The 25,971-nt window shown below is 38.6% G+C and overlaps 3 protein-coding genes across 3 annotated transcripts in view; 1 reads left to right on the top strand and 2 right to left on the bottom strand.

Annotated features, from left to right (window-relative positions):
* Nucleotides 1–12,163, bottom strand: part of srbd1 (S1 RNA binding domain 1) — a 51,748-nt gene extending 39,585 nt beyond the window's left edge. Inside the window, exons 1-12 of the mRNA XM_069692990.1 lie at nt 12,095–12,163; nt 11,571–11,635; nt 11,045–11,396; nt 10,483–10,722; nt 9,784–9,950; nt 9,339–9,456; nt 9,029–9,167; nt 8,572–8,668; nt 8,275–8,461; nt 2,045–2,145; nt 1,105–1,212; nt 692–849 (exon numbers count right to left, since the gene is read on the bottom strand). Coding sequence (XP_069549091.1) covers nt 692–849; nt 1,105–1,212; nt 2,045–2,145; nt 8,275–8,461; nt 8,572–8,668; nt 9,029–9,167; nt 9,339–9,456; nt 9,784–9,950; nt 10,483–10,722; nt 11,045–11,396; nt 11,571–11,635; nt 12,095–12,136 — 1,774 coding nt within the window. The 5' untranslated portion in view covers nt 12,137–12,163. The remainder of the gene's footprint in view (nt 1–691; nt 850–1,104; nt 1,213–2,044; nt 2,146–8,274; nt 8,462–8,571; nt 8,669–9,028; nt 9,168–9,338; nt 9,457–9,783; nt 9,951–10,482; nt 10,723–11,044; nt 11,397–11,570; nt 11,636–12,094) is intronic.
* A 1,551-nt stretch (nt 12,164–13,714) lies between these two features.
* cd74b (CD74 molecule, major histocompatibility complex, class II invariant chain b) lies at nt 13,715–18,631 on the top strand. Its single transcript, XM_069692991.1, has 8 exons — nt 13,715–13,815; nt 13,909–14,012; nt 15,491–15,660; nt 16,199–16,263; nt 16,695–16,725; nt 16,940–17,152; nt 17,707–17,752; nt 17,942–18,631. The coding sequence occupies exons 2-7, from the start codon at nt 13,927–13,929 to the stop codon at nt 17,745–17,747; spliced, it is 606 nt and encodes a 201-aa protein (XP_069549092.1). The 5' UTR covers nt 13,715–13,815; nt 13,909–13,926; the 3' UTR covers nt 17,748–17,752; nt 17,942–18,631.
* A 1,881-nt stretch (nt 18,632–20,512) lies between these two features.
* On the bottom strand, nt 20,513–22,145 carry LOC138617743 (SLC35A4 upstream open reading frame protein-like). Its single transcript, XM_069692992.1, has 3 exons — nt 22,091–22,145; nt 21,149–21,247; nt 20,513–21,064 (listed from the first exon to the last, which is right to left on the bottom strand). The coding sequence occupies exons 1-3, from the start codon at nt 22,103–22,105 to the stop codon at nt 20,867–20,869; spliced, it is 312 nt and encodes a 103-aa protein (XP_069549093.1). The 5' UTR covers nt 22,106–22,145; the 3' UTR covers nt 20,513–20,866.
* Between the last annotated feature and the right edge of the window lie 3,826 nt (nt 22,146–25,971).

Below are 25,971 nucleotides of genomic sequence, written 5' to 3' on the forward strand. Positions count from 1 at the left end.
CATAGTGCCTTTATGATCCGTGCAGCCCTGCCTCATGTCTACCAATATACAGTGGGTACGGAAAGTATTCAGACCCCTTTACATTTTTCACTCTTTGTTTCATTGCAGCCATTTGCTAAAATCAAAAAAGTTCATTTTATTTCTCATTAATGTACACTCAGCACCCCATGTTGACAGAAAAAAACAGAAATGTAGAAATTTGTGGAAATTTATTAAAAAAAGAAAAACTGAAATATCACATGGTCATAAGTATGCAGACCCTTTGCTGTGACACTCATATTTAACTCACATGCTGTCCATTTCTTCTGATCCTCCTTGAGATGGTTCTACTCCTTCATTGGAGTCCAGCTGTGTTTAATTAAACTGATTGGACTTGATTAGGAAAGGCACACACCTGTCTATATAAGACACTGTGCTACTTAAAGCTGGGGTCTGTAAGACTGAGATGAAGGTTGGCTTTGCTTGAGAAGGCTGAATACAGAGTGAAGAGGAGGTGCAGGAGTCTATTGTTCCCTCAGATCACTTGAAATTCTATTTTTGTTCCGGTGCTACAGTGCGTTTTCAGCTGAAACACAGCTGCAGATACCAGACTTGCATCATCAAAGGCTTTTTATTACCATATCATGATAGCTCAAACTGTTCCAAATACATGAGTGAGGCTAACTGTATGCACTGCATCCAAACCACTTACTCGTAGGAGACAGGACGGCCAGCTTACAACCATGTCTGAAGCCAGGATCCACCGCCATGATGACACAGCCCCTGACTGGACATACCAACAGGCGCTGACGGAGGTTACGCACAAACATGGCGATTGACTCTTTCTCTGCTGTACTCGTCAGCTTAGTCCTAAAGAGAAGGAACACAAGAGACAGACGGAAAGATGAGGAATGGGGAAAGGATTGTATGAAGATATTAACAAAAACAGTCAGATAGGAGAGCAGAGGATGGAGAGAGATGTAGATATTAGTTGTATGGTGAGGGTAAAAATCAAGAAAGGAAAAAAAAAAAAAAGAGAGAAAAGAAATAGGTAAGAGATGGGGAAATGGACAAATGGACGCTAAAGGGAAAAATGCCTTAAACCTACAGAAACACTTAAAGTACCTGTAACTCCTGGTGAGAAAAGGTAGAATAAGTCTTTTATAAGAGTCCTCTACTGCATTCTTGAGGACTGCAAAAAGTTCTTCTCTTGCAAATGTCTTGGGTCTCCACCTGCACCAAAACAGTCAGAGAAAAGTCTTTGGTTTGTTTTCCCTCTCTCCAGGTAATTTTTACTGATTTATGACAGATAACAGCCACATGATTAAATAAAAAGTAAAATTGTATGTCTTTGTTAACACAAGATAATTTGACTGGAGACATATGTCATTTATTAATCAACATTTTGATTTAGAAAAACAGCTTGTGATGTTATTGAAAATGTCTCTAATTCAAAATTCAGATGGCAATTTAACTGTCATTAAATATAAAAGAAGCTGCAAAAATTGATGTTCTACCCAGAAAAATCTGTTCATTTTAATCCAGGCTTCTTCAAACGGCACGTTGTGGGAAAAAGAAAAAACACAAATTAATTCCAAATTCTTTCTGCTTTCCTTTTCACTCAGTTCACCCAATTATTTCTCAAGGCAAAGTCTCCTGTATAGAAAGCCAAAAGAACAAACCTTGACCAATGATTGGACTGTATGAAAATGAGGGTCCTTCATATTTATATTGGTAAAAACTAATTTAATGTTCATTATTACTGAAGTAATCAGGTGCAAAATTACTGCAAAATCCTTTAATACCAAATACCTCCTTGGTTGAATATATTTAATGAAAAATAAGTCTGCCATCATTTTGCAAGTCTACATACAGTGGACCTTATATACTTTATATGACCACAGAAAAAAATTTATTATTACTCTGTGTATATATTTGCATGTATTATACTTCAATTCTGTGCCATATATACTGATATCTTAAGGGAAAGGGGACACACAACAGTCGATGACAACATCACTGCATTATAATATGAATACAGCAGAAACCCTTGTCAGTTACTGACCTGTTGTTGATGCACCACCTGGCAAAGTCACTCTTCCTGTCAGGAATGTTCACTTTCACAGTTAATATCTTCAGACCCTCCCCTCGGTTAATAGCGAGTGTCTGTACACACACACACACACACACACACACACACACACACACATTTCCATTGGTGAGTGCAATGCAGCAAACTGTATAAACAGCACCAACAGGTGCACAAGATGCACTCTCAATAAAATCTGAAATATCCTGAGAAACAACATTAAATTCACCCAGCAGATTACTCTGTAGTTGTGGTTGCTACTTGTCAGTTGTAATTTCTATATTCTCAATATTTAGGGTTATATTTGGAAGTTTGTTTCTGCAGTTGTAAAAACCTATTTCTTTACCATATATTGCGGTTTTGTTGTTGAAATTCCAATTTACATGCAAGTATAAAACTCCACATGGGGTTTTCTTCATGTTCTGGATATTTTGTTGTTCCCATTTTGCTGCACCTTAAAACTACAGTAAAAGGAGGAGTGGAGGTAAATATTTTAAGAAAAATCATCACTTACACCCATAGAGCCAAGTTACTGAATACGCAACGAACATGCACCGCATCTCTCTGCTCGCACACATAAAAACAAAACCTTGTGACTCTCCACACACGTGCGTGAAAAGTGACGAGCCTACGAGTCTATCCTGTGGCCAGGCCTGTTGTGTTTGGTGCTGGTTCCCCCTCAGAGGAACTGTTACATGCTGTTAAGCAAACAGTAGTAAGTGTCTGACCTTTTCAGTGGGGAACCTTTAGCCTGCCACAGAACAGGGCCAAGAAGCAAGCCGTCAATCTGGAGCCCAAGCGGAAGAAGCAAGCTGACAAATGCCACCACTACGCCACCATCAGCACTGAGACCGCAAGGCCTACCCCCACCCACACACGGTGCCACAACCATTACCACTCAGCAGTACCCTCGGATGTGCTGCACCCACATGCAACACACACACGCACGCACGCACACACACACACGCACGCACGCACACACACACACACACACACACACACACACACACACACACACACACACACACAAAAGTGAAAATATAAAACACAGCTAATGGCATAGCAGAGGCCGGGATTAATGATTAATGCAGCTAGTTTGCTTGAATAATGATGAAAGTTAGATTTCTCTTCTGTTGGCATGTTTCCTCCTCGGGCTGCCTCACTGACTGTGATGAGATTTCTCAAACAATTTTCATCAAAGCACTTAAGTTTAACATGTTGTCAAAGAAAGCAAGCAAAACACTTCTTGCTGGATTGTCCGAAGCTCTGAGAAAGCCCATGAGTAAAATTTAAGTCGTAAATACAACACTGCCTTGTTGAATCTGTGTTCTCGGGGTTCAGTGTTTAAGCCTTTTAAAATCAGTTTGTGTAATCAGGGATGACGTATCGTCTCGACATGGTTGTCATGCATTATAGGCCGATTTCCACATATCCTACATGTAGCATGCTGTCTGTTGAATGTAGGGATGAATACGTATTTAAAAACTCAATAAGTATAACCTCATCTGCACAAAAGGACTATTTCATAAACCAATGAATGTCAGAAAATCAAGAAAAGTGGCAGTACCAGAAAAATAACCCACTGTTTGTCTCAAAACTTCAGCCAAACACAAAAATGTGATGGTCCAAACATAATACTATCAGGCATGGATTTTCTTACCCCTCGCAAATAAGTATGCAATGATTGCAAGACATGTTGAACATTTTCTGCCTGCAAGTTAAACGTCCATTTTAAGGCAAAGCAGAGAAACACTGCTGCAATCCACTAACCCTAACCCAGCTGTTGCTTTTTAGGATCCTGTAATTTCACTACCATAAAAAACTCCAGAATAATCTTCACTTTGCCCGGTTGCCAAACCAAAAAAGTGACTGTCTCCCCACAGTTGTGCAATCTGTGTCCATGTCTAGTTTTTCCTGAGTGGCAGGCGACTGTCCTCACTGATGAGAAATAAGCTCGAGTCTGTCTGTAAATCTCTCAGTTTCTGTCTGGGTAGGGTCACTGGTGGGAGACGGAGGGTGATCCGAAAGGAAGGGTGATGTGAGACAGAGGGAGAAGTGTGTTTGTGTGTTAGATGGGCCAGGAGTGACAGGTAGCCAAGTACTGGCCAAACCCTGACAAGAGCAGACAGACTGTCTTTCCTCGATGCCCCTTAATCCTCCCACCAGCCCTCGAGGGAGGGCAGTCAGCCAACGACTATCCTCTATCTGTCTCCTCTTCTCTCTCAGCCTTCCTTTAGAGGAATACTGTCATCAACACATCTATCTATCCGACATATCAAAGATAAACAAGCAGACACACGCATACCGACTCACACATATCTACAGCAAACTTGCACACTTTTTGACCTGGCTGACACACACGGGATACACTGAGTGGTAAAATCTGGTTGTATTACAGTTGAACAAAAGCTGTCAATAATTGGCCTTCTATTGTGTGATGACATGTAAAGATTTGTTGTGCTGATAGATGTCGATTTTTGACTTTATTGATCCCACAGTGGGGAAATTCGGTCGTCACAGCAGCATAGAAAGAACAAAAAGGTGCACACAATATGAAAAAGAGCAATGAATAAATACACACACACAGACTATATACACAATGAAACCAAATAAAATAAATAAATACAGTTTGGGATGAATGGGAGTACTTGTTGAAATAAACTAGGACATTTAAACTGGTAAAGTATTTGGATATCAAAAATATATTAGACAGCTTCATATCAACTCCCTAAATATCAATGAGGATCAGTCACCACATGGGATGATGGTCCAGCACGATACACATCTTTTACCCAAATCTAATAACAGCTGCTCGGGGAAAACTCTGCTCTCCTTCTGTCCCTTTTACTCTTAATCTTACCCACCAACAAACACAACACAGCATGGGGTCGCATGGCTGTCACCAGAACAATAAACTTCAGAATACAACATGGAAGAAAGAGTAAAAGCATTATAATTAGAAATTAGTGTGTAAAATGTGGCTTTACGAAATGTTGTATCCTTTATTTCATTGTCCAATTTAAAAGTATTTGATATTATTAGCGGGATAAAAAAAAAAAAAAAAAGAACAGCATTGATTAGATTAGCTTTAAACCCGCTACGATTAAGTATGTTTTGTTTTGGGGCCTTACTCTCGAGATGGAAAAGAGCTCATTGTTAATATGATGTGTAAAACATAACTACCATGTTGTGCTGTAAATTATCTATAAAGATTTACTGTATTTCATGTTGACAAATGAATTATATATTGCACCAGCAGAAAATTATCACATCCATTAAGGATGAGCTTTAAAATCATTATGTGCACAATCACACACACAAAAAAGCAAAACTTATCCCACGCAGACACACGCACACATATATAAACACACATAATGTTTTATATGCAAGTGACAGTACAAATAAACTTCTTTTTTTTCTCCAACTGTCCATCAAAAATTAGTGTTTAATTGATTAAACACTTCCATTTACCCAATCTCCTCTGCAGGCAAGCCTCAGACCGGAGCGCTAAACTACCATTTGATCACAACGCAAATCGCATTAATATAGCCCACTGCATGTTCAACAAATGTATCCTGGAACACCAGAGAGTGTAGCGGCTGCTAATAGCTATGAGGTAAATGTGAATCCCTCGAAGAAGACCTCAAATCAAGTCTGACGGAATTAAATCTGAGCTATGCATTATGCTTTAAGACGTACTGAAGAGCAGAGTTTTTTTTATACTACAACTGCAGATTCATTTATTAAACTCTCACATAACTCTACAAAGGCAGATGTTATGGGATATAATACCTTCCATAACTCTCCATAATAGAAAATTATTTTATTATTTTTATGCCTGAAATGGCTTCTTTTTTTTTTTTTTTAATGTATGTATGTATGCAAGTATGTGTTATCAAAGAGGATGTAGGACATAGGAAAGCAGTTTACGTTCTCATTTAACAAAAGACAAGGTAAAAGGATTTCATTACTCTACAAATATTTTGATGATAATTAATATTTTAAATTTTTTTGGCAAGAAAAAAATGCAAAACATTTTTCATTTTGAATTTGCGAATTTTGCAGCTTTTCTTCATCTTGCATCACGGAAAATGACTGTCTTTGGTTTTTAGATGGTTGGTAAGACAAGACTAAAGAGTCTTAATAACACCACTGTGAGCATTTTGTAGACCATACAACTAATCAATGAATAGACAAAAACAATCAGATTAATTGGAAATTAATTTTAGCATTAGAGCATCATCATAATGTTTTATCTTTCAGTAGATTTCTCCCTTTTTTAAAATGCAAATATTAAGGATTTCATTTCCTTGCTACCTAATTTTGTGTTCCACCACAGTGGGTTACTTCCCATCTCCAAGTGAACTCCCACATTCACTGGAATGACTCAAACATACCTCCTTCCATACAATCCCCTGGCCTTTTCCTTTAACAAACCACCCGAGCCGGGGCTTAACAAAATGTGCTAAAGCAAACAGGCAAGTGTGTGCTCACACACATGCCTCTTGTCAAAACACATCTCCCACCTGCTCCCCCTTCCTGCCAACTTGACGGCTAGAAAAGGTTCATTTTAGCCGGAATCTGACAGCTAGCAGGGTCACAGCAGCCTGTGGATTAACGCTCCGTGACAAAGGCGAGTCATCGAATTAAAGGCCTTGCATCCACAGGAGAGGAGAGGGGGAAAGGGGAGGAGAGGAGTGGATTGGAGGGCTGAGGTTTAGTCAGAAAAAGAGGGAGGGAGGCAGAGCAAGAGAGATAAGTGACGGACGTACCTCAACACCACTCATCTGTTCATGCTCTCCCTCCCGTCACTGCCCCCACTTCCTCTCCCCATCCTTTTCAGCCGCCTGTGGGCCCAGCAGCAGTAGCTGTCACTACAGGAGAGCGCCTGTCAATCAAAGCTTCCTAATCCAATGGCATGTCGGCAGGGGACATGTCACATATGTTAAGAGGAGAGAATGAGGGGACTTGCAGGGTGTGCTTGTGTGTGAGCAAGTGTGCGTATGCGTGTGTGCGTGTGCGTGTGTGTGTGTGCTTAAATGACTGTAGGGCAGAGCGCGGTTGCCAGAGAGTGTGGTGTGGCAGAGACAGCGGGTGATGGAAGCTGTAGTGACACGAGGCCCGGGACCAACTCTGAGTAACCCACCAGTCACTAGAGGGACGGAGGGGGAGCGGAGGAGGCAGAGCAGGGCACAGGAGGGGTAAATATGAAGGCACAGACAAGGCTAACTGCGACTGACATGGCTAGCATTCAGAACGCGGCACGCATGAAGCAGACAGGAATGACACAAACACAAACAGATGGCGTGCATTTGTTCGTGTGTCTGTCTGTCTCTGTGTGTGTGTGTGTGTGTAAGTTTCAGGCAAGTCAGAAGACACAATACAGGTGTAAATAACCTTTATTACGGTTCAGCAGACTTAAGGAATTTGTTGGTTTTTAAGTTTATTTGTTTCTTTTGTATTTTCTTAAGTTGGTTATATCATAAAAGCTGGTGACTTGCTAAATGTCAGCTGGAGGTAAAAAGAGGTAAAAGAGAACACCAGAGTGTCCTCATGATTGTGAAAAAGTAATAACATTAATAGATCTGGTTATATATTACTGGAAGATCAGAAGCTTTCAGTATAATATTCGGATATAAAGAATGGTAGTATTTGGGTTTCTTCTTAATACTTACGGTGTGTTTGTGGTGGGATCGCATGTTAATGAAGTTACAGTGCCGTGAATCATCAATGATGAAATCAGCTTGTGTTTTTTGTCAATTTTGATTCCCGTCTCTTTCATTTTCAGAAGGCTGACGTACAAGTACTCAGCTGTTTGTTTGTGCTCAATTTGTTCCAACTTGTAGTAACAGCTAAAACTAATAATCTATAAACTCTCCATATTAGAGGTATAAAAGCCTTACAGACATTTACAATTTGTACTCTAAATTTTAGGGACTACAAAGGTAGCCATAACCATAGGGTTTGGAGTAATGTTTATAAATACAACAACATAACTAACCCTCAAGCTAGACACTAAAATCCAGGCTGCTTTGGTGCTACTACAACATTTTTAGCAGTATCACAAAATTTCAGTGCATGCTGAATGAAAAATTCCAACCTATTGTGCAGGCCGTTGTTTAAAATTTACCTTAACACTTGAGAAGGAAAGAAGGAAGACTGGGTGGATGGGTATGCTGTGAGAATGGTAAACTGATGTTTGCTACCTGGTGAGGCTGGATGCGCTGGACGTTGCAGGTGAAGTCAAAGTAGAGCTGGAACTTGTCAATGTCCTTGTTTTTGTTTTGCTCTGCTCCCAGTTTGTTTTGGCCTTTGACGGACTTCTCTTGTCCTTTTTCCTTCTGTGCAGACTTAGACACAGAGGACTGGAGGGTCACAAAGCTGTTCTCATATCTGACACAGAAAGAGAAATTATGAGAAAATAAATTATCACACACACAAAAAAAAAAAAAAAAAAAAAAGTACAACGAAATCTGACATGTTACGTGTGCATAAATTCTCACAATTTCTTCACATAGGTGAGTGTTTCAGGGTCTTTGGCTATCATATCAGCCAAGATATGTTCCACACCTGTGGCTACTTCTTCCACTGATGACAGGCCTGTTACACACAAATACACATCCATACTTTATTTAGGAACAGTACCACTATGGACCTTCAACCGTTTTATTTAAATGTGATTGTGTGTGTCAATCTGTACATCATTTCTCATTTACATTATTAGGATATTTACCCTGATTCAATTCAATATAGTATTTGCTCAAAATCTGTCCACAATAAATAACTACTGTCAATCATTTTTCTAACTTCTGTAAAGGAAAAAAATATTCTCTTCATAAATGTAACTCAAAATAAGTCAAAACAGTCTGGGGGCTTCTTGTCCATGTATGTTAACCTTCAGTGCTACATTCATATTTATCTAATTGTATGTATATGCACATGCACATGCTTATCTATTACCTTCAGTACCGGGTTTTACCCATGCCCTTAAATCCAGAGTGTGTGGTGACTCTATCAGTGCCAAGGCCACAACCTCAAGGCCAAGTGCTTTGGCCCTGCGAGCTTTTGTCAGCTTGCTGCCTTTCTTATAGGGAGAATACTGCAGGGAAGAACACAAGAACTGGACTGAGATGAGTGGCGAGGGAAGTGTGACAGCCCCTTTTAGGTGTGGATGAACGTGTTGCTAAATAACAGTGCAAACAAGAAAGAGGTCTTTAAATCACAATTCAGTGATAGATATTACTAAAGCATAAAAAAATGTGATTCTGACCACATGATCCAGTTCATCAGCTGATCGGCAGCTCCTCAGATCTTGTTCCAGCTCAGCTGTCAAAACCCCGTCCTTTTTCAGGGTGTGAATCGCAGTCTGTGTCTTCTTAGCCAGAGAGCTGAAGAAACAGGCAAATATACAAATATGTAAAAAAAAAATTAAAAAAAATACAAATTATAAACTGTGCAACACACCTGCAAATGACACAGTCACACACAACTGATACGTTTCATGCTTCAAAGCTTGACCACTAGCACCATCCAGTGGACAAAGTCTGGAAACAAACAATCTCAGCATTGTAACAGTGACAGCTGCTGCTTTATATATGAAACTGTATCTAAATGTGCCCCTCCATGTATTTAATAGGTACTTAAGAGATAGTGATTGAATGGTGAGGTGTATTAATTCCTGATAGTTGATTTAATTTCAGATTATATTTGCCTACCGTAACTCCTCATACACCATCTGGACGTCTCGGACAGCGTCAGCATCCATGTGGTTAATCTTCTCTTTACGGTAACGCACCATGAACGGCACCGTGTTCTCCTCACGAAGCAGCGCAATGATATTCACACACACCCATCGCTCCACACAGGTCAGGGTGGCCAGCAACTGAGGGGGATTACGCAAGCAAATGTTAGAACCGTAAGTTAAAAAAAAAAAATGTATACAGAAATAGGCAGGTAGGCAAAAAGACACAACTATAGAAGTACCAATCATTAACTTTTCAACATAACTCATTTTTAACATGTGTTCTAATAATACCGTTAGACTTGAGTGTGTGGGATAAAACATAGCAACATGTTTTCTCTTGGGTCTGTGGTATAAGCAACACAATACACTGCCTAATGTTGGAGGAAGACAAATTATGTGTGCTATCATGTTTTCTATCTCTTTCACTGTTGGCGGGGAGCAATTTTTGAATTTTTTTGAAAACGGAGGTAGAAATGTGTTGCTGTTTGGGAAGCAACCAGCTGTAGCAGTTTCATGGTTTTAACCTTCAAACTGCCCATCGATTCAGCATTGTCTATCTGTCTCCCAGTCAGTGAGGGACGGACACCGTCATATGCTGCACTGTTTTCACCAGCTGACAAAAATACAGACAATCACTTTCCAAGCCCATAAAACTAACACACAAAAATACCTCTATCAAGTCCCAGGTCATATCCAGTTCATTCCTCACAGACTGTGCTTCAGATGACGGTAAAGCGGTCGGTCGTCCCAGGCAGGCACCACCGGTCTTCTGTTTCTTTAGACAAGGCTCATCAAAAGTGAAATCCTCCTCTTTCACTTCCTCTTTCTTTGCTTTAAGAAAGGCTTGTGATGGCCCCTCATCAGCAAATCTGTCTGCCTGATGGGACTCTGACACAATAAACGACACTCTCTACAAGAAAAAGACATGGGTGAGGAAAAGAAGAAAAAAAGAGGGAACAAAAAAAATCAAACAAGATTAGTGATGGATATGTGAATCATTAGAAGATAACACCAGCAATTGACAAAATTAAAAATATCAACTCAGACTATTGTTAATTTAGTTGTGCAGTAAATTTTACAATTCAGTAAGATGTACATATTCTAAATTTAGTCATAAACTATACGAACAAGACTGAACTTAAATTTACTGCCAAAACTATCCCATACTCTTTCAAACACACTAGTTTGAGTATATGTGTATATACTCTTACAAAAGGGACCACGAGCTTTACCTCTTCCTTCATTCTGATACTTGTCCCTCCCTCTTCAGCCCTCTCTTCCGTAGTTTGCGTTTCTTCTTTATCATCCTTTTTTCCCCTCTTTGTTCCAGCCAAACTCGATGCGCCAGAATCCTTCTGACCTTTAGCGGCCGGTGTTTTTCGTTCTGCCGCAGGTTTGCGCGGTGCCCTCGGCTTGGGATTCGTCGGCACTTTGGGAGCTTTCGGCTCTTTTACTTTCGCAGTTCTCTTGGTTGCTGGTTTCTTGTCCCCAGCTGCAGGCGCTCTGGCAGTACTCCTGGGTGCTTTTGGCTTTGGCGGTGTCCACTCTTCAATATCATCGTCACTTATTGCCTGGGAAAAAGACCTGACGGCACAGCAGGGACAAAGCAAAACATCCGCAACTTATAACACTCAAAACAATAACTTGGGGTTTTTACTGGGCGCTTTTGGCGGTTTTCCCCGGGTGTCTAAAGAGTTAATGAGTGTCTACACGCAGCAAATGACAGAACATGCCATGAATGAATGAATGTACACTTACAGGTCGGAGTCCACATCTTTGTACTGTACAACGTTGACAGTTGCAGCTCGGGGTCTTCGCATCATCTGTCGGGAAAGGTGGTTAGCGAGCTACCGCTTCTTCCAGGCTATTAAAATCACATTGTTCAGCAAACATGAACTATCTCGAGAAAGTTAATAGTGACGTTGAGAGTTTACCGTTAAATCCCAGCGGTTCAGCAAGCTAAAGATAGATACTTTATTAATCCCCAAGGGGACATTTTCTAATTTGTATTTTTTTTTAAATATTCTTTTTAGTTACCCAGCCCGATTCAGCTAAACGAAGAGGAAGAACATTTAACATTTGCTCATTTACCGTTGCAGACATCAACTTGGAAACGTTCGGCAGCTATCATAACACAAGGGAGGTTAGCTAGCCGTTTCAAATTTGGCGCTTCACGATGACGCAGGCAACGTTAGCAGGCTAAATGGCACTGACGCGGCATAGTCAGTTATGGCAATATTTTCCCTCGGGCTAAAAAAAAAAAACAAAGCGTAAAGTCGTACCTTAACGCCACTGGAAATGCTCGAGTTATTGGCTGAACTCATATTTACTGCAGCTTGAGTGACAGCTTCTTTTTCTTCTTCTGGGTTTTTCCGCCGTGCAACGGAAGGGATTCAACCAATCGCCTGCTTTCTTTTCTTCTTCTGGGGTTCGAGCAGACTAAATGCTTTATTGAGCATTGCTGCCCCCTACAGGTTGGGATTATATTGCAGTTCGGAATGATTCTTACGGGGGGTGTAATTCTGTGGCGGAACTGGATTCAACAGGCTTTTCAACAACATACAGCCTTCATTTTCTTCCATATAACAATTGTACCTATTCATTGAGTATGTGTTTCACACTTTGTTGTTTTCTAAAAGTTCAAGACAGTCTATGTTTGCCCTTCCTTGTCAAGTCCAGTGCCAGCCTGTAGTTTTCCATGCTGGGTTCATGTTGTCCTCTTGTTCACTTTATTGTGGAATATATAGTGGGGGGGAAAAAATCTGATTGGCTACATGTCCCTACATACTTGATAATCCATTTGTGTGCCTCTTCTCTCCCTAAATAGTATTGACTTAGATTTAGACTTAGACTTTATTAATCCCATAGTGGGGAAATTTAGTCTTCACAGCAGCATAGAAAGACACAAAAAGTTGCACACAATATGAACAAATTTACAAATACGTATACATAAAATGAGATAGATAAAAATAATTATTTTAGAAAAAAATAAAAGCAATGAACAAATACACACACACACTTTACACTATTTTATATAGTGAAACAGTGACACCCCTTCTATTGCTTTTCCATTCTTTCCATCACACAGATGTTACTATCATAGGCCATGAAAGGGCTTCTGTTATTCATGGATTTGTACTCATATATCCCAATGGATGTAACCAATGACAACATCCAACAGAGCAAGAACGTCTTCCTCTTCATGTTTATTAGCAGATTGCAAACAAACATACAAAGTGCATACTACCACTGTATCAGAGGGGGTATGTTTATGTCATTAAATGAACGGAATATTGATCGCGTAAAGAAAAAGAAAAATAGCAAACAAGCCAAATTAAATGTATATAGTATAATGGCCCTGCGGTGTAAAATACAGCATTTGACAAAACACAACAACAAAAACGAAAACAACAAAGTGGTCCTCGCCTCAACCTGTTCTCAGCATCATAATAACTTGATAACTTGATAACTGTCTAACTGCTGGACTCTGTTGAGGGTTGTGAAACCTAAAAACTAAGATTAAGTCTTTGATTTGAGAATTCACAAGTAAACCAGGAAACAAGATGCAATGATTGAGATTTCAGTTCAATGCATTTCAACCAAGAAGTTATGGCAGTACTCTATTCTATTAATACTAGCTAAATACTACTGGACAACAATGAATACCAGATCACCAATACTATTTCATTATTCATTTTTCATTAATTACAGATATTTTGGACAATGTGAAGCTTTATAGAGGGAATACAAATGTTTCAGCTGTTTGAAGATTGGAGAGTTCCATACTCTTTCCCTGGTAACAGATGATGAGTCATCATAAACAACCAATCAGAAACTCAGTTTGAAAAAAATACAGCCAGAGCTCACTCTGGTTGTTCAGGTTGTGAGAGGGTTTTCCCTACCAGCTACTTTCAGTTCCTCCTGCCATACATAAAAAAGGTAAAACTTCTGTGAAGTCAGTAGGTGATTTTGTGAAACAGCTTGAAGCCAGATCTGATAGAAGGTATTGTAACTGTTTCATTGTGCATTTCCTGCCAGCAGGTTAATATTTTCTCTGTGTAAAGAATTTGTGATTGTGTTATCTGTGTGTTTCCAGGTTTCTGTCTGTGTGAAGATGTCTGAATCCGAGACCCCAACCCAGCCTTTAATTGGAGCTCCCCGCCAGCAAACAGCTGTCAATGTAGGAGAACCACAGCAGGGGTAAGGCTTGTGGGTCGACTTATGTCTTATGTCATTTTTTTCAAACATGTCTTTATGGGATACAAAATCAAAAGCTGGATCAGTGTTTTACATTCAAAAAGCTGGTCCCCATAGAGTTAACCATACAGGCCTACTGAACAAACAGTTTTAGGGACTTCTTTAATGTGTGTGGTTATTGTTCAAAATCCTCACAAACATGTGTGTGTGTAACTAATGTTGTGGGAACATAAATCTGTTTACACAAAGATTTTCACAGCCTTTTTGGTGCCAAAAAAAAAAAAAAAAAAAAAAAATCCCCATAATGTAAATCATTACGTGTACATTTGTTTTGAGTTTTGGCAAGTTGTGGTTAGAATAAGGAAGTAAATGTAGCGTATGTCAATGTAATGTGACAGTGAGTTTTTATTTCTCAGATGTAGTTGTTAATATTGTCTAAACCATTTCTGAAATTGAACAGAATTATGGTTTAATTTGTGAGACCAAGCCATAACAGAGATTGTTCATGCTGTGACCCATTTACTCCAAAGCATCTGTACTTTAATGTACAGGTAACTTTTTTGTAAATCCCAGTGCTGTGTTTCCAGTTTTTGAATGTATATTTTCTACCTTCCAAACAGCAATTGGTTGCCATTTATCTCCATTAAAATTGATCAGCACACTCTTGAGAGTTTGTTAATGTGAAATATCACACTGAGCAGGAAGTAATGTGGCAGTCAGCCTTTCAATTTTTTTTTGCCACAACACAACAGTGAACATATGAAGTCAGTCGAGTCCTGTCGTGTTGTGTTGTTCCGCATTCATATGACACTTTGCTTGTACGTTAAAACTGAGAAAAGTGATGGCAAGTTTTTGGAGTCTGGTAGTTGATTTTCATTTTATAAAAAAAATAAAATAAAAAAAAGACTGAAAAAAAACAACAGACTTCAAAAAAAATTGTAGAGTAATGCAACTCTGGCGTCGTAGTTAAGGAAATTACAAACACACAATTATGGTCCTTTGAAAGAGTTTTGTTTTGTTTTCATGATTAAACACCACTTTATAAGCACGTTAAAAATAAAGACTGCATTTAATGAGTTCCGTATTAGAATGGTTATGTCAATTATTTAAGATTAAAATGGAATTTCAGACAGGACCAGTCATTTAAATTCATGGGAATTTCCAAAGCAAGCCCAGAAGAAAGTTTAGAAAGGCTACAAGGAAATTCCTGAACGATCAGTCTGGTGTCTGCTTGACAACAGATGATGTCATTATTAAATAGGATATGGTACATACCATGGACATGGTTCCTGTTTCACAGAATTTCCCGAAAAGTATGTCTCTGACCCTTCTGTCTACTTCCACTCGTCATCCCTTTTCGCGCACCAAAAGATTCAGTCCCTATGGCCTCTTAGTGTCAGATATCAGTCATTAATGTTTTAATCTGACAATCATTAATCCATCCCCTCACCTCCTCCCTTCTGTCTCTGCTTGTCTTACAGTACTCGCTCCTCCCGGGCCTATAAGGTGGCAGGTCTGGTCTTGTTGGCCAGCGTGCTGATCGTGGGTCAAGCGATGACCGTGTATTTCCTCTACAGCCAGAAGAGCGACATCAAATCCCTGGAAGAGCAGAGCAACAACATGAAGACGCAGCTGACGAAGGGACGATCCAGTAAGGAAGCCAAATTCAGTTCACTTTAGGAGGGATGTACTCTAGCCTGCACGGGTTTAACAGAATGTCATGTGCTGCAGAAGACAGAGAAGCTTTGAAAAAAGAAGATGTCAGCAAAATCCCTTTTAACTTTTAATATCACTTAGATTTATGATAAATCAGTGCTGAGGAGACATAAAGCAAACTGAAAAAATATTTTCTATATCCAATCAGACAATTGAGCCATATGTGGCTCTCACAGTAATCTGATGGCACTTTCCATAAATTGCATCTGGGGGAGGATAAAATAGTGAAAATTATTTGAACGTATAGAAATACCTAAAACTTTTGTCCTCGTCCAAAACAAATCACGTATCTTCTAAAGATAGACAGAATCACAGGTCAGGACATGTCAACTGAAACCAAATTTTACTGGCCTGTACTTTAGCTTTAAATTCAGACTAGATTTCTATTTATCTCTGCTGGTTTTTAACTCTAATTTGTTCTTTTTTTCTAAATTGTAATCACACACACACACACTGTTTCTCTTTGTCTTTAGTGTCTGTGCCCATGCAGATGCACATGAACGCCATGCCTGCGCTGATGGAGACCTTTGTGGACGAGGTAAAAAAAAAAAAGTCCAACAGTGGATCTTTGATGCTTATATAAATATTTACATTTCAAGATAAATCAGTTTTTTTTTTTTTTTTTTTTTTTTTACAAATGTATTTACATAACACATAATAAACATGTTTGATAAAGGGCCCTTAAATTTGTTCAGGGCTCTCTGATGGACCGTAGGTGTTTCTCTATTACAATCTTTTCTTGTCAGCCAATAAATATGAGACAAAAAAAACCTACTAGGATCGGATATATCAGCCAAACCATTTTATGTCAGGCTGTAGTTACAATAGGGGTGAAGTCATGTTCTTTGAATTTAATTATATGATAAAACAAATAAATACAGCTTTAATGAATCCTGTCATATTCTTGCAAAACAAAGTGTTTTTTAAAATCTTTTTCTCAGTTGTCTGTTTTAACTGTTTGTGTTGCAGGACACCTCCAACAAAGCCCCAGGATCGCCTGGTATGTTTTGTACACAGCAGGCTGTATTTACTGTGTATACTGTTTACATTCAGATTACTGCATTAGAAAACAATTTGTGATTACGATTGCATGTCTTCCTTTTCTGCCCTCGTACGTTACCTCAAACTTCATCAGTCTTTTCTGACATTACTCTTCTCCAATTTTCTGTAAAACTTGGAAACGATTTAACTAATGATCTCATCTCTTCTTGCAGCCCCTCCTCAGTTGACCAAGTGCCAGCTGGAGGCTGCTGGTGCCGGGGGCGAGAAGGGGCCAGGTTACGTCCCTAGCTGTGACCAGCAGGGCATGTACCAGGCCGAGCAGTGCTACGTACAGTTCTGCTGGTGTGTTCACCCAGTCACCGGGCAACGGCTCCCCAAATCCACTCGTCAAGGACCGGCCGGTTGCAGGGCTACTCTCTTCACTGGTGAGACAAGATAACTGGATATGAAGTCAGACTGAGAATAGAAAAAAAGGAATCATTTTTAAATGAGTCTTTCTCTGATGAATTCATGTTCTTAGTTATTGTGTGTAGTGCTTTAAATCCAAAACCGTCACTTGAGTCAAGTTTTATTGGAGCCATCGGTTAATCTTTCCTTCTTTTAACGATTTTTTTTTCACCTTTACTTTCCATACTGCGCGGTATTCACGGATTCTACAATGTTTTAATGTTATTATCGCTACCATATAGGGTAATTTTGCAGTCCTGCTTTTTTTTTTAGTTAGCAGGATATCTCATACTTTCAAAGAAAATTTGGGTGGCAAATAAAATGTCCCTTGTGATGCAGATCTGAGAGATTTTGTTTACAAAATGATCATTGTGAGATGTTTGACGGTTCATAAATGTACAAAGAAATTCTAATGTAATTTCAAAATTACACTGATATTATTCGTATTATTATTATTAATAAACTGATAATTATTGTTTAACTCTTGAGTCAAGCTTCAGTGTCAGTGACAGTCAATTATTAATTTTTGCAGGTGGCCTGACTAAAATGCTGGCCATGTCCGATGATGCCTAAAACTGGTGAGTAAACAAATCGCATGGTGTCCCTCTGCCTCGTTATTTGAAAACAAGTATGAGCAGTATTTTGTGTGTGATATGCTTTAATACGTCGGGTATTTAAATAATTTTGGAAAGGAACATTTACCTTTTAATATGAAACTAAAATATGATTAATTAACTGTGTCTTTTTAATACTGTTTTCTATTTCAGGAAACCAAATGTGATTGGATCTCCTCCAGAAACCAACATCGGTTCATCTTCATATGATGCTTTACAACTTTGCCAACTTATAATTACCTTCATATTTTCGGTAGTTAATAAGATAATCATGTTCAATATACTGCAGCTTATTTACCAAATGATAACCATTTATCTGCTTATTGTCATCTTACTCATTTATTCTAACTTCTCTACAGGGAATATTATACAACCAGCAGGGCCTTTTGACATTGATTAGTTTTTGATAACGATTAAGGACTTTTAATTTTTTTTTGTGTATTTAAATGATGTTTTATAAAAAAAATTGCTGCCTGCCAATTTGCCAAGAACTCATTTTCTATATCAGGACGTTTGTGAAGGAGTTAACAAACAGCAGCATGAATCAAGCGACCATTCAATGGAGACTGGAAAGAGGGCAATTATCAAATAATATACCGTGAGGAGTAGATTTTTGTAAACATGCAGATGAAAACAAATCTGTCCTCTTCCTTGAAAATAATTTAAGAAAAAAAATCTGAGTAACAGCTTGGTCATTTAATGTTTACGTATTTGGTTAAAGTTCAAACGATAAAAGTGTTAAAGTATTGACACACATTTGGAAACAATCAGGATACTTGAGACATATATAAATATCATTTTCCCCAATTTATTTTAACAACCCAAATAAACCTATTAAAGACAGTTTTGGTGTTTTTCTTTCATGATGACATCACAGTGGAATTTCAAACTGTTAACTTGAACATTTCTGCATTGACGTGCAAGAGCAACAATACATGATGATGAACCTAGACAGTGAAATAAATCAACTGACCCGTCTAAAATCTCTATTCCAAAAAGGTTATGACTTAAAAAAAAAAAAAAACACATGCAGAAACATAATAATGGACAGGAAATTACAAAGCTAAGGGCATGCAATACAGGGACACAATGATTGTCAATAGGCACAAGATGGGTTCCTGTTACCAAACATACAGTACACATTTTCCTGATGCATCTTCCAGTTAAAGTAAAAACAAACATAAGCACAACCTCAAACAACTTGACGTGTTTCTTCTTTATGGCTTATTTGTCTTATACTCGTTTCAGGCCGAACTCTATACATAATCATTGTGAGTTCAGTTCACTGACAGCGATAGCAGTATGTGTAGGACAAGTATAGTTGCTATAATGTGAAAATCATCTTAGTGCAGTTTACCAAATCATTCCTTATTGAAGAATTTTTTTTTTTTAAATACTGTGCTTCGAACGCCGCAGAAATTAGCTTTAATTTTCTGAAATCACTATGCTTTATTGTTACTTTTATGTATTTTAGAAAACTTTTGGGTTTAAATTAGACTTACTGTGAAATTTATAAATGTATTTCATTATCATAGGTAGTTAGAATTTAAACTAATTCATTCGGTTGTTTTTCTATTCTTCTATGCATTAGTTTTTGCAGCAGTCCAACAGCAGCAACATTATTTATAGACACAAAATTCATCCATTTTATGATCAAAAACATATCCTTTAAAAAAACAAAAGTAAACAAAAACCCATTAGTACGTAAAACTCAATACATAAAGCAATAACCACATTTTAAATAAGCACTCTTGTTTTCTTTGACAGGTTTTGATATATCTGGTACGAAAAAAAAAACTAAAAAACCTTTGATCGCAGCAAACCAAAGTAACAACTTTAAATCCCTAAAATTCATACAAGTGCAATAGATCAGCTACTCTCCAGCATATGAAATAAAGACAGCCAAATCTCATGAGGAAAAGGCTATTGCACTAATGGCATGAGATGATAATATCAAGTCCAGACCAGAGTAGGCACTCTCAATATATATTTTACATAAAACACTTTAACACACATTTCCTGTTTTGTTAAATCTACATCTTTCAATACAAATTTTGCTCTGGCGTACATTTTCATCTGTCCTGTTCCCTCAACCTTACAGACTCAAGTCTGAATCTCTATCAGCATTGAATGGTGGAATACATACAAATACGACATTTCCTTATTTTTGGATTGAGTATGTAATTTTTTGGAGGTCTCTGATAAATCTACGAACTTCTACAGCGATTAGGACGACAATCTGAGAGTTAGATGGAGAGGTTCTGTACCTGCAGAGACGCATAACTCTACACGACCGACTTTGCTTTGACACCTGCAAACATGTGAAAACTAACAAGAACCATGGTGGCTTTAGACGGTTTTACACAGAGAAGCACCGCGAGTTGTGAAGTGACGCAATTTTTTCCCCTTAAGCAAAAAAAAAGTGCAAATTAGTTATGGCTGCTATACTCGATTTCTGACCACTAGAGGGCAGACAATTTCAAAGAAGACAAGAAAATATTCCTATAATTTGAACACCTAAGGTATCGGGACAGCTTTTTTTGTTTGAACTTTCTAAAAAAAAAAGATGTGGGTGTGTTCCCCTCTAGAAAAACTCGTACAGAAAGGCTAACAGAGCCGGCACAAATATGTGAATACTGGTTGGTCTCTCGCTGTCAAATCAACATAAGGCACATATTTTTGCTTCTCGACAAGACAGGGTTTGGTTCAGAAATCAATTAAAAGCAGTAGTTTGTCTAACTTTTAGTCACTGAGAATGTACAAATGAAATGTTTTTCTGTGTTTGATTAAATTACAATCCTTTCCACACTCAATATACTACAAAATGCATTTCTCCATACTCTCGTACACGAGTCCAACCGACTTAGAAATGTGAAGACGAAAATACCGATTGTTTCCATTTTCTCTACGCCGAGCGTCCTATCGTGCAATTCTCTCATCCCTGTTAAAATATTGACTTCTAAAGAGTTTTTAAGTATTGAAAATCGTATTATTTACCATACGCGTCTCTGGCAGCATCCTCTGCTTGCTGATGTCCTAGCCCATTTATAGTCTTCTTAATTTTCCACCTCTCCTCTTTTATTTCTGTCCTCCTCTCAGGCTGCGCATGTAGTCTTTGACGGCGTTTTCAACGTTGGGAACAGCGTAATTTTGAGCAGCGTACATTCCCGTACACGCTCCGACGGCGACACCCAGCAACGCTGAAGAGCGTAGCCTGGCGACAACGTACCCAGCAAGAAAACCTTTCAAGAAAGGAGAAGCCAGAAAACTGCCTCCCTAGAAAGCAGAAGAGAGATTAGAGCTGGTGCTTGTCACCGGGTCACCTGGACATGTACAAACGAACGCCTGTGTGAGCCTTACTGCAGGAACCCCGGCCTGAATCTCATCTTCCATTCGTCTCTGAATGTCCTCCAGCTGGTCCTTCAGCTCCACCAGGTCCTTCAGCTGCTCCAGAGGATTCTACACACACACAGATGGTAAAAAAAAAAAAGGTCAATGTTAGAAATGGTCAAACACTGTTACTCATATTATCAAAAAATAATTAGAGAACATTCATGAAAACTACATGTGCTTGCAATTTTATTTTTTTTTTTTTTTTTTTGAATTACAGCATTGTTGACAGTTCACAACTTGTAATGAATGGATTATTTACAATAACAGACCGGTTAAATTACCTAAATTTAAAAATGGTTGCAAATTATTGATCATATATAAGAAAAGTAGCATCTAACTCCCAGTTTCCCATCTCACGGAACAATAACATGCTCAGCACAGGTCCGAGGCTTATTCAAACTTCCATTTATTTATTAATATTGTAGCTGCTGAAGATTGTCCAATTTGTTTTTAATTTTAATTAATCTAATCTCATTAGGAAACCACTTAAAAGAAGAAAAATAAAAAGTTGTAACGAGGTTAGCTCGCTAGTAAATCCGTTAGCCTTCGGGTTAGCAGTGAGCAAACACTTTTGGTTCTTTCGGTTACTTTAGCAGCTCGCTAATGTTTGACGTGTTGACAAGCACCGCGACTTTTATTTTTAAAACACCGCAAATAAATCTGACGGTAAGTTTATATTGCGTGTAATGAAGATAATTGAGCCAATAATCTGACAGCTGGGTTGAAGCTAAATGAGCTAACAGTGAAGCTATCGAAAACTAGAATGCTACGTTGGGCTAGCCTACACGAGCTAACAGCAACAGCTGAACGCTGATATTAACTAAGTGATGTTAAAGTTTAAAAAAAAAAAATTAACGCTTGTCTACAATAAAAAGGTTCGTTTAATGATTTAGAAAGTTTAGGACCAACCTTGTCATTTGCCATAGTTCCACTACGTTGATGTGTCTCTTCTTCTTCTTCTTCTTCTTCTGGTGACGTTGCAGAAAACGCACCTTACTGCCCTCTATCGGTGACTCACGGACCTTCAACCCGGTAAGTAACGGAGACGACGACAGTGGATACTTTCCAAGCGACATTGCTCACAGTACAAAATAACCTCATTGTATGTGACCATACTGTTTCAGGGTTGTGGTAATTGGACAGCCTTCATAAAACGGTTTAGCCAGCAGACAGTTGATATTCACATAATGGATCAATTATTAGTGCCCGAGCACCGACCGATGGTGCCCGAGCACCGACCGATGGTGCCCGAGCACCGACCGATGGTGCGAAAGCCCTGTTGTTCTTCAAGGGATTATTATTCTGCGTTAATATTATTCTCCGTAAACAGCTGCATTTTTGGAGGCTTTATCATGTTTAAAAACTCTTGAAAGTTGGTACACTTTCTTGGTTGTTTGTATATATATATATATATATATATATATACTGTATATACTGTGCATTTTATATTTCATATTTTTTACTGCTATTTTATTGATTTTTATTATTCTATTATCTTATTGCTTCTGTATGCTGCTGTAGCGAGAAAAAAATTTCCCCTTGGGGATTAATAAAGTAACTACCTAACCTACCTAACCTAACCTAACCTACACGCTTCTCTCCCGGTGAAAAATGTCGTATTTTAGTGGAGATGCGAGTGGGCGTGGCCAAATGGCTCGCTAGCGCCCCCTAAAGAGATGCCCCGGTGGCTACATTTACCTACATGCACGAAATTCGGTGGACATGTGTATCACACCGAGACGTACAAAAAAGTTCCACTGCACCATTAAGTCAACTCAACAGGAAATCTGCCATTTAGAATTTTATTATATTGTATGATTTAAAAAAAAAAATTTTTAAAAAGTAATGTCAGGAACGAGGCTCATACCCTCTAAATAATGATTGTGAGGTAATAGTGCTAACCACTGTACCACCAATCTTATGAAGAATCTGTATTGTGACACGTTTTGTTCACTGCAACCTATAACTCCACCATCCACAAATATTCGTTCAAGCTAGTATATAGGATAGCCAGGGCGATGCGGCTAAGTTTGATGTTTCGCCGTGACACAGGAAGTTGATGTTTAAGGTCAAACGATGCTCCAAACCTCATGAAACATGCGTCAGGCACCAACTTTCATGAGTTTTTGAAGATGTTAAAGCCGCCAAAAAAAGGCAATTTTTTTTTAAAGAAGAATAAGGAACGAGATCGATAAAAAAAATTAAACTGCAAGCGGGAATATGCGGACCTTGGCGTGCTGCACGTCGGGGAGCCGGCAAACCCGACCCGCTGGATCCCCAACGTGCAGAGTGGGAGGGCCCGCATATCACTGCTTGCAGTTTTCATTCTAACTGTCTTTTGTTTGTATTTTTTTTACATCTCCTCTCATATTGAAGCTCCTTTAGCTCCAAGTTAATTTTTAATTTATGCAAAGTTGCCACAAACACCCACATTTTTATATTTTTTGTGGTTTTCTTACCGTACAGCCTAATAAAGTCCACCCGATGCCACATCTAGATATTGATGCATCCTTAAGAGGCATTTCCTCTCAAACATTAAAATCTACAAAGTATTTTGCAAAACTCCTTATTAAGAGAGGAAGCTGCCATGAATCAGTCTAATTAACTTGGGTTTCTTTTGTACAGTCCCACCGCACAGATGATGAGACAAAGAGGAAAAGTTGGAGTGAAGATCACAGAAGCAATGAGATACGCATTAATCCGTGCTGTTAAGTTTGCACTGTTTTGTAATCATCACTGCATCTCACAGTTCTGACAAGGAATAAAGATTGTGAATAAAAAGACAAGCATTTTTCCCACAGAAATATGATGACACAATCTGAGTGATTACATGGACTGAACTGTGTTCGAGTTACTTTTCAACTCACCAGACTGGATGATTGGTCACAAGTGTGATTTGCAGAGGCTGTGAAAGTGAGAGTGAATGGCAGGGCCTTGTGTCACAGGAGGCGAGAAAGAGATGGAGAGAGGAAGTATTAAAGACTTAATCAGGAACATGAGTTATTCCCATCTGATAGAGATGAAAGAGACAGAATGGGTAGAACTGCAAGAGGGAACATCATGTAAAGGTCTCCCTCTTTGGATTAATTTAAAAAGATTAATCTTAGCACAACAGAAAGGATTTTTAGACACCACTTGGTGGTTTTCTTTTGTAACTCAAAGTATTTAATCCTCACGCTCGGCAGGACAGAGAGTCCATTAACCTTTCCTTCTTCAGGGTTATCACAGGACCCACCTGATATGGACCACAGTATTTAACAGGCTGTACAAGATGGAGTAAAACAGTCCACAGGAGTTTTGCATGAGATGAAACACTGGTCACACTCTCCCCTGGACTGAGAGCTGGAAAGCCCAATGGAGGTAAGGTGTCTCTGATACTCAGTGCTGTTGATGGTTTAGGGGAGTGTTATTGATTTTGGCTGAGGGATATTTGGCTGACTAATCTTTGGACACCTCTGTAAAGGAAAGGTCATGAAAGCTTGTGCATTCATTACAGTGATGTGCTTTGGGGGAATGTGCATTCATGTTTCATAAATGTCAGGGACAGACGATGGATTATAGGTTTGGATTGTTAGTTTGATTTAAGACGTAGGATAAATATCTGTTGGACATGTCAGAAGATGCAGGATGCTTGAAGTGAAATGGGACATCATCATAAAATAGTTTATATTTAATGAATAACAAAACAACAAATAACTCAAACTATTATTGCTTTGTGACTAAAGCTTCATCTATTATTCAAAAAGCAGAGCTGAATTTTTACTCTTACATAATGAAAGCGGTTTGTTTTTATGTCTCAAACACTAATTGCAGGGGTTATAGATGTACCTATCATAATTCAAAGGATGGGAAAAGAAAGCCCTGTGCACAATGGTTCCATGACATAAAAGCCTTCAACTTTTTTGCAGTAGGCTTGAAGAAATAAGTCAAAATTTACTTTATAATTAATACACTGTCTATTTTCTTAGTCTTTCCTTTATGAGCTGAAAAACAGAAGGCATGTTTACCTGAGCATTTACTGAAAATAAGAGAAGCAAGTGCTTTTTAATAAGTAATTTGGAGTACATTATAAGCTTTCGTGATAAGCACATGAATATTTTCAGCAGCTTTATAGTATAGTAGCATAATTTGTTAGATATACTGCCACTACGTAAAATACTCAACTAGTATGTTGACTGAGCCGTCCATATGTTCCTCAAATGTATCTAAACTGCCGTGCTGTCATTAGAATACCCTTTGCAACAGGAGTTGTTTTTTAAATGTGTACTTTATATTTTCAGCCTCTTATTAAACAGGTTTCCAGCTTTTTATTCTTGCAATAAACTCACTTGTTTCTTAGGTTAAAGGGAATACAACGTGAAAAACAACTTAAATCTTGGTAGTTTCCTCCCTGTGTGTATCACTAAATCACCCCCTGCTGCCACTTGTATCAAAAGCACTGAGTTATAGTTTCATAACCCTGCCACGGGGGTTTGGGCGTAAACACCGTGCTCTTGGCTCTGTATACTGAGCTCTTCTCTGTTGTGTTTGGCTGCACTACACCGTGTTCAATGTTGTGTTGATCCCTTTGTGTAAATTGTGGTTCTTTGCTATGTGCTGCACTGCACTATAAGAGCAATAATGTACAAAGCAAGTGAGAGTGAGGTGTTTTTTTTTTTTGGTGCTTTATCGTCTAATTTTTAAATCCAGCTGCACCTTGGGATCACATTTGATCCAGTTTAATGAAATGAAAATGTTTCATCAATCTGACACGCTTGTAGTGTGCCACATAATGTGATGCATTTGTCCAT

Source organism: Brachyistius frenatus, unplaced genomic scaffold (genome assembly GCF_029030835.1).
Source record: "Brachyistius frenatus isolate BFR_SWC_R1_liver_20210118 unplaced genomic scaffold, ASM2903083v1 Contig_13, whole genome shotgun sequence".
Lineage (NCBI taxonomy): Eukaryota > Metazoa > Chordata > Actinopteri > Embiotocidae > Brachyistius > Brachyistius frenatus.

Coding starts and splice junctions, on each gene's coding strand:
- cd74b (XM_069692991.1), top strand. CDS start 13,927: ATGTCTGAATCCGAGACCCCAACCCAGCCTTTAATTGGAGCTCCCCGC. Junction 14,013..15,490: donor GTAGGAGAACCACAGCAGGG/GTAAGGCTTGTG, acceptor CTTGTCTTACAG/TACTCGCTCCTCCCGGGCCT. Junction 17,153..17,706: donor CAGGGCTACTCTCTTCACTG/GTGAGACAAGAT, acceptor TAATTTTTGCAG/GTGGCCTGACTAAAATGCTG.
- LOC138617743 (XM_069692992.1), bottom strand. Junction 21,065..21,148: donor TTCAGGCCGGGGTTCCTGCA/GTAAGGCTCACA, acceptor TCTGCTTTCTAG/GGAGGCAGTTTTCTGGCTTC.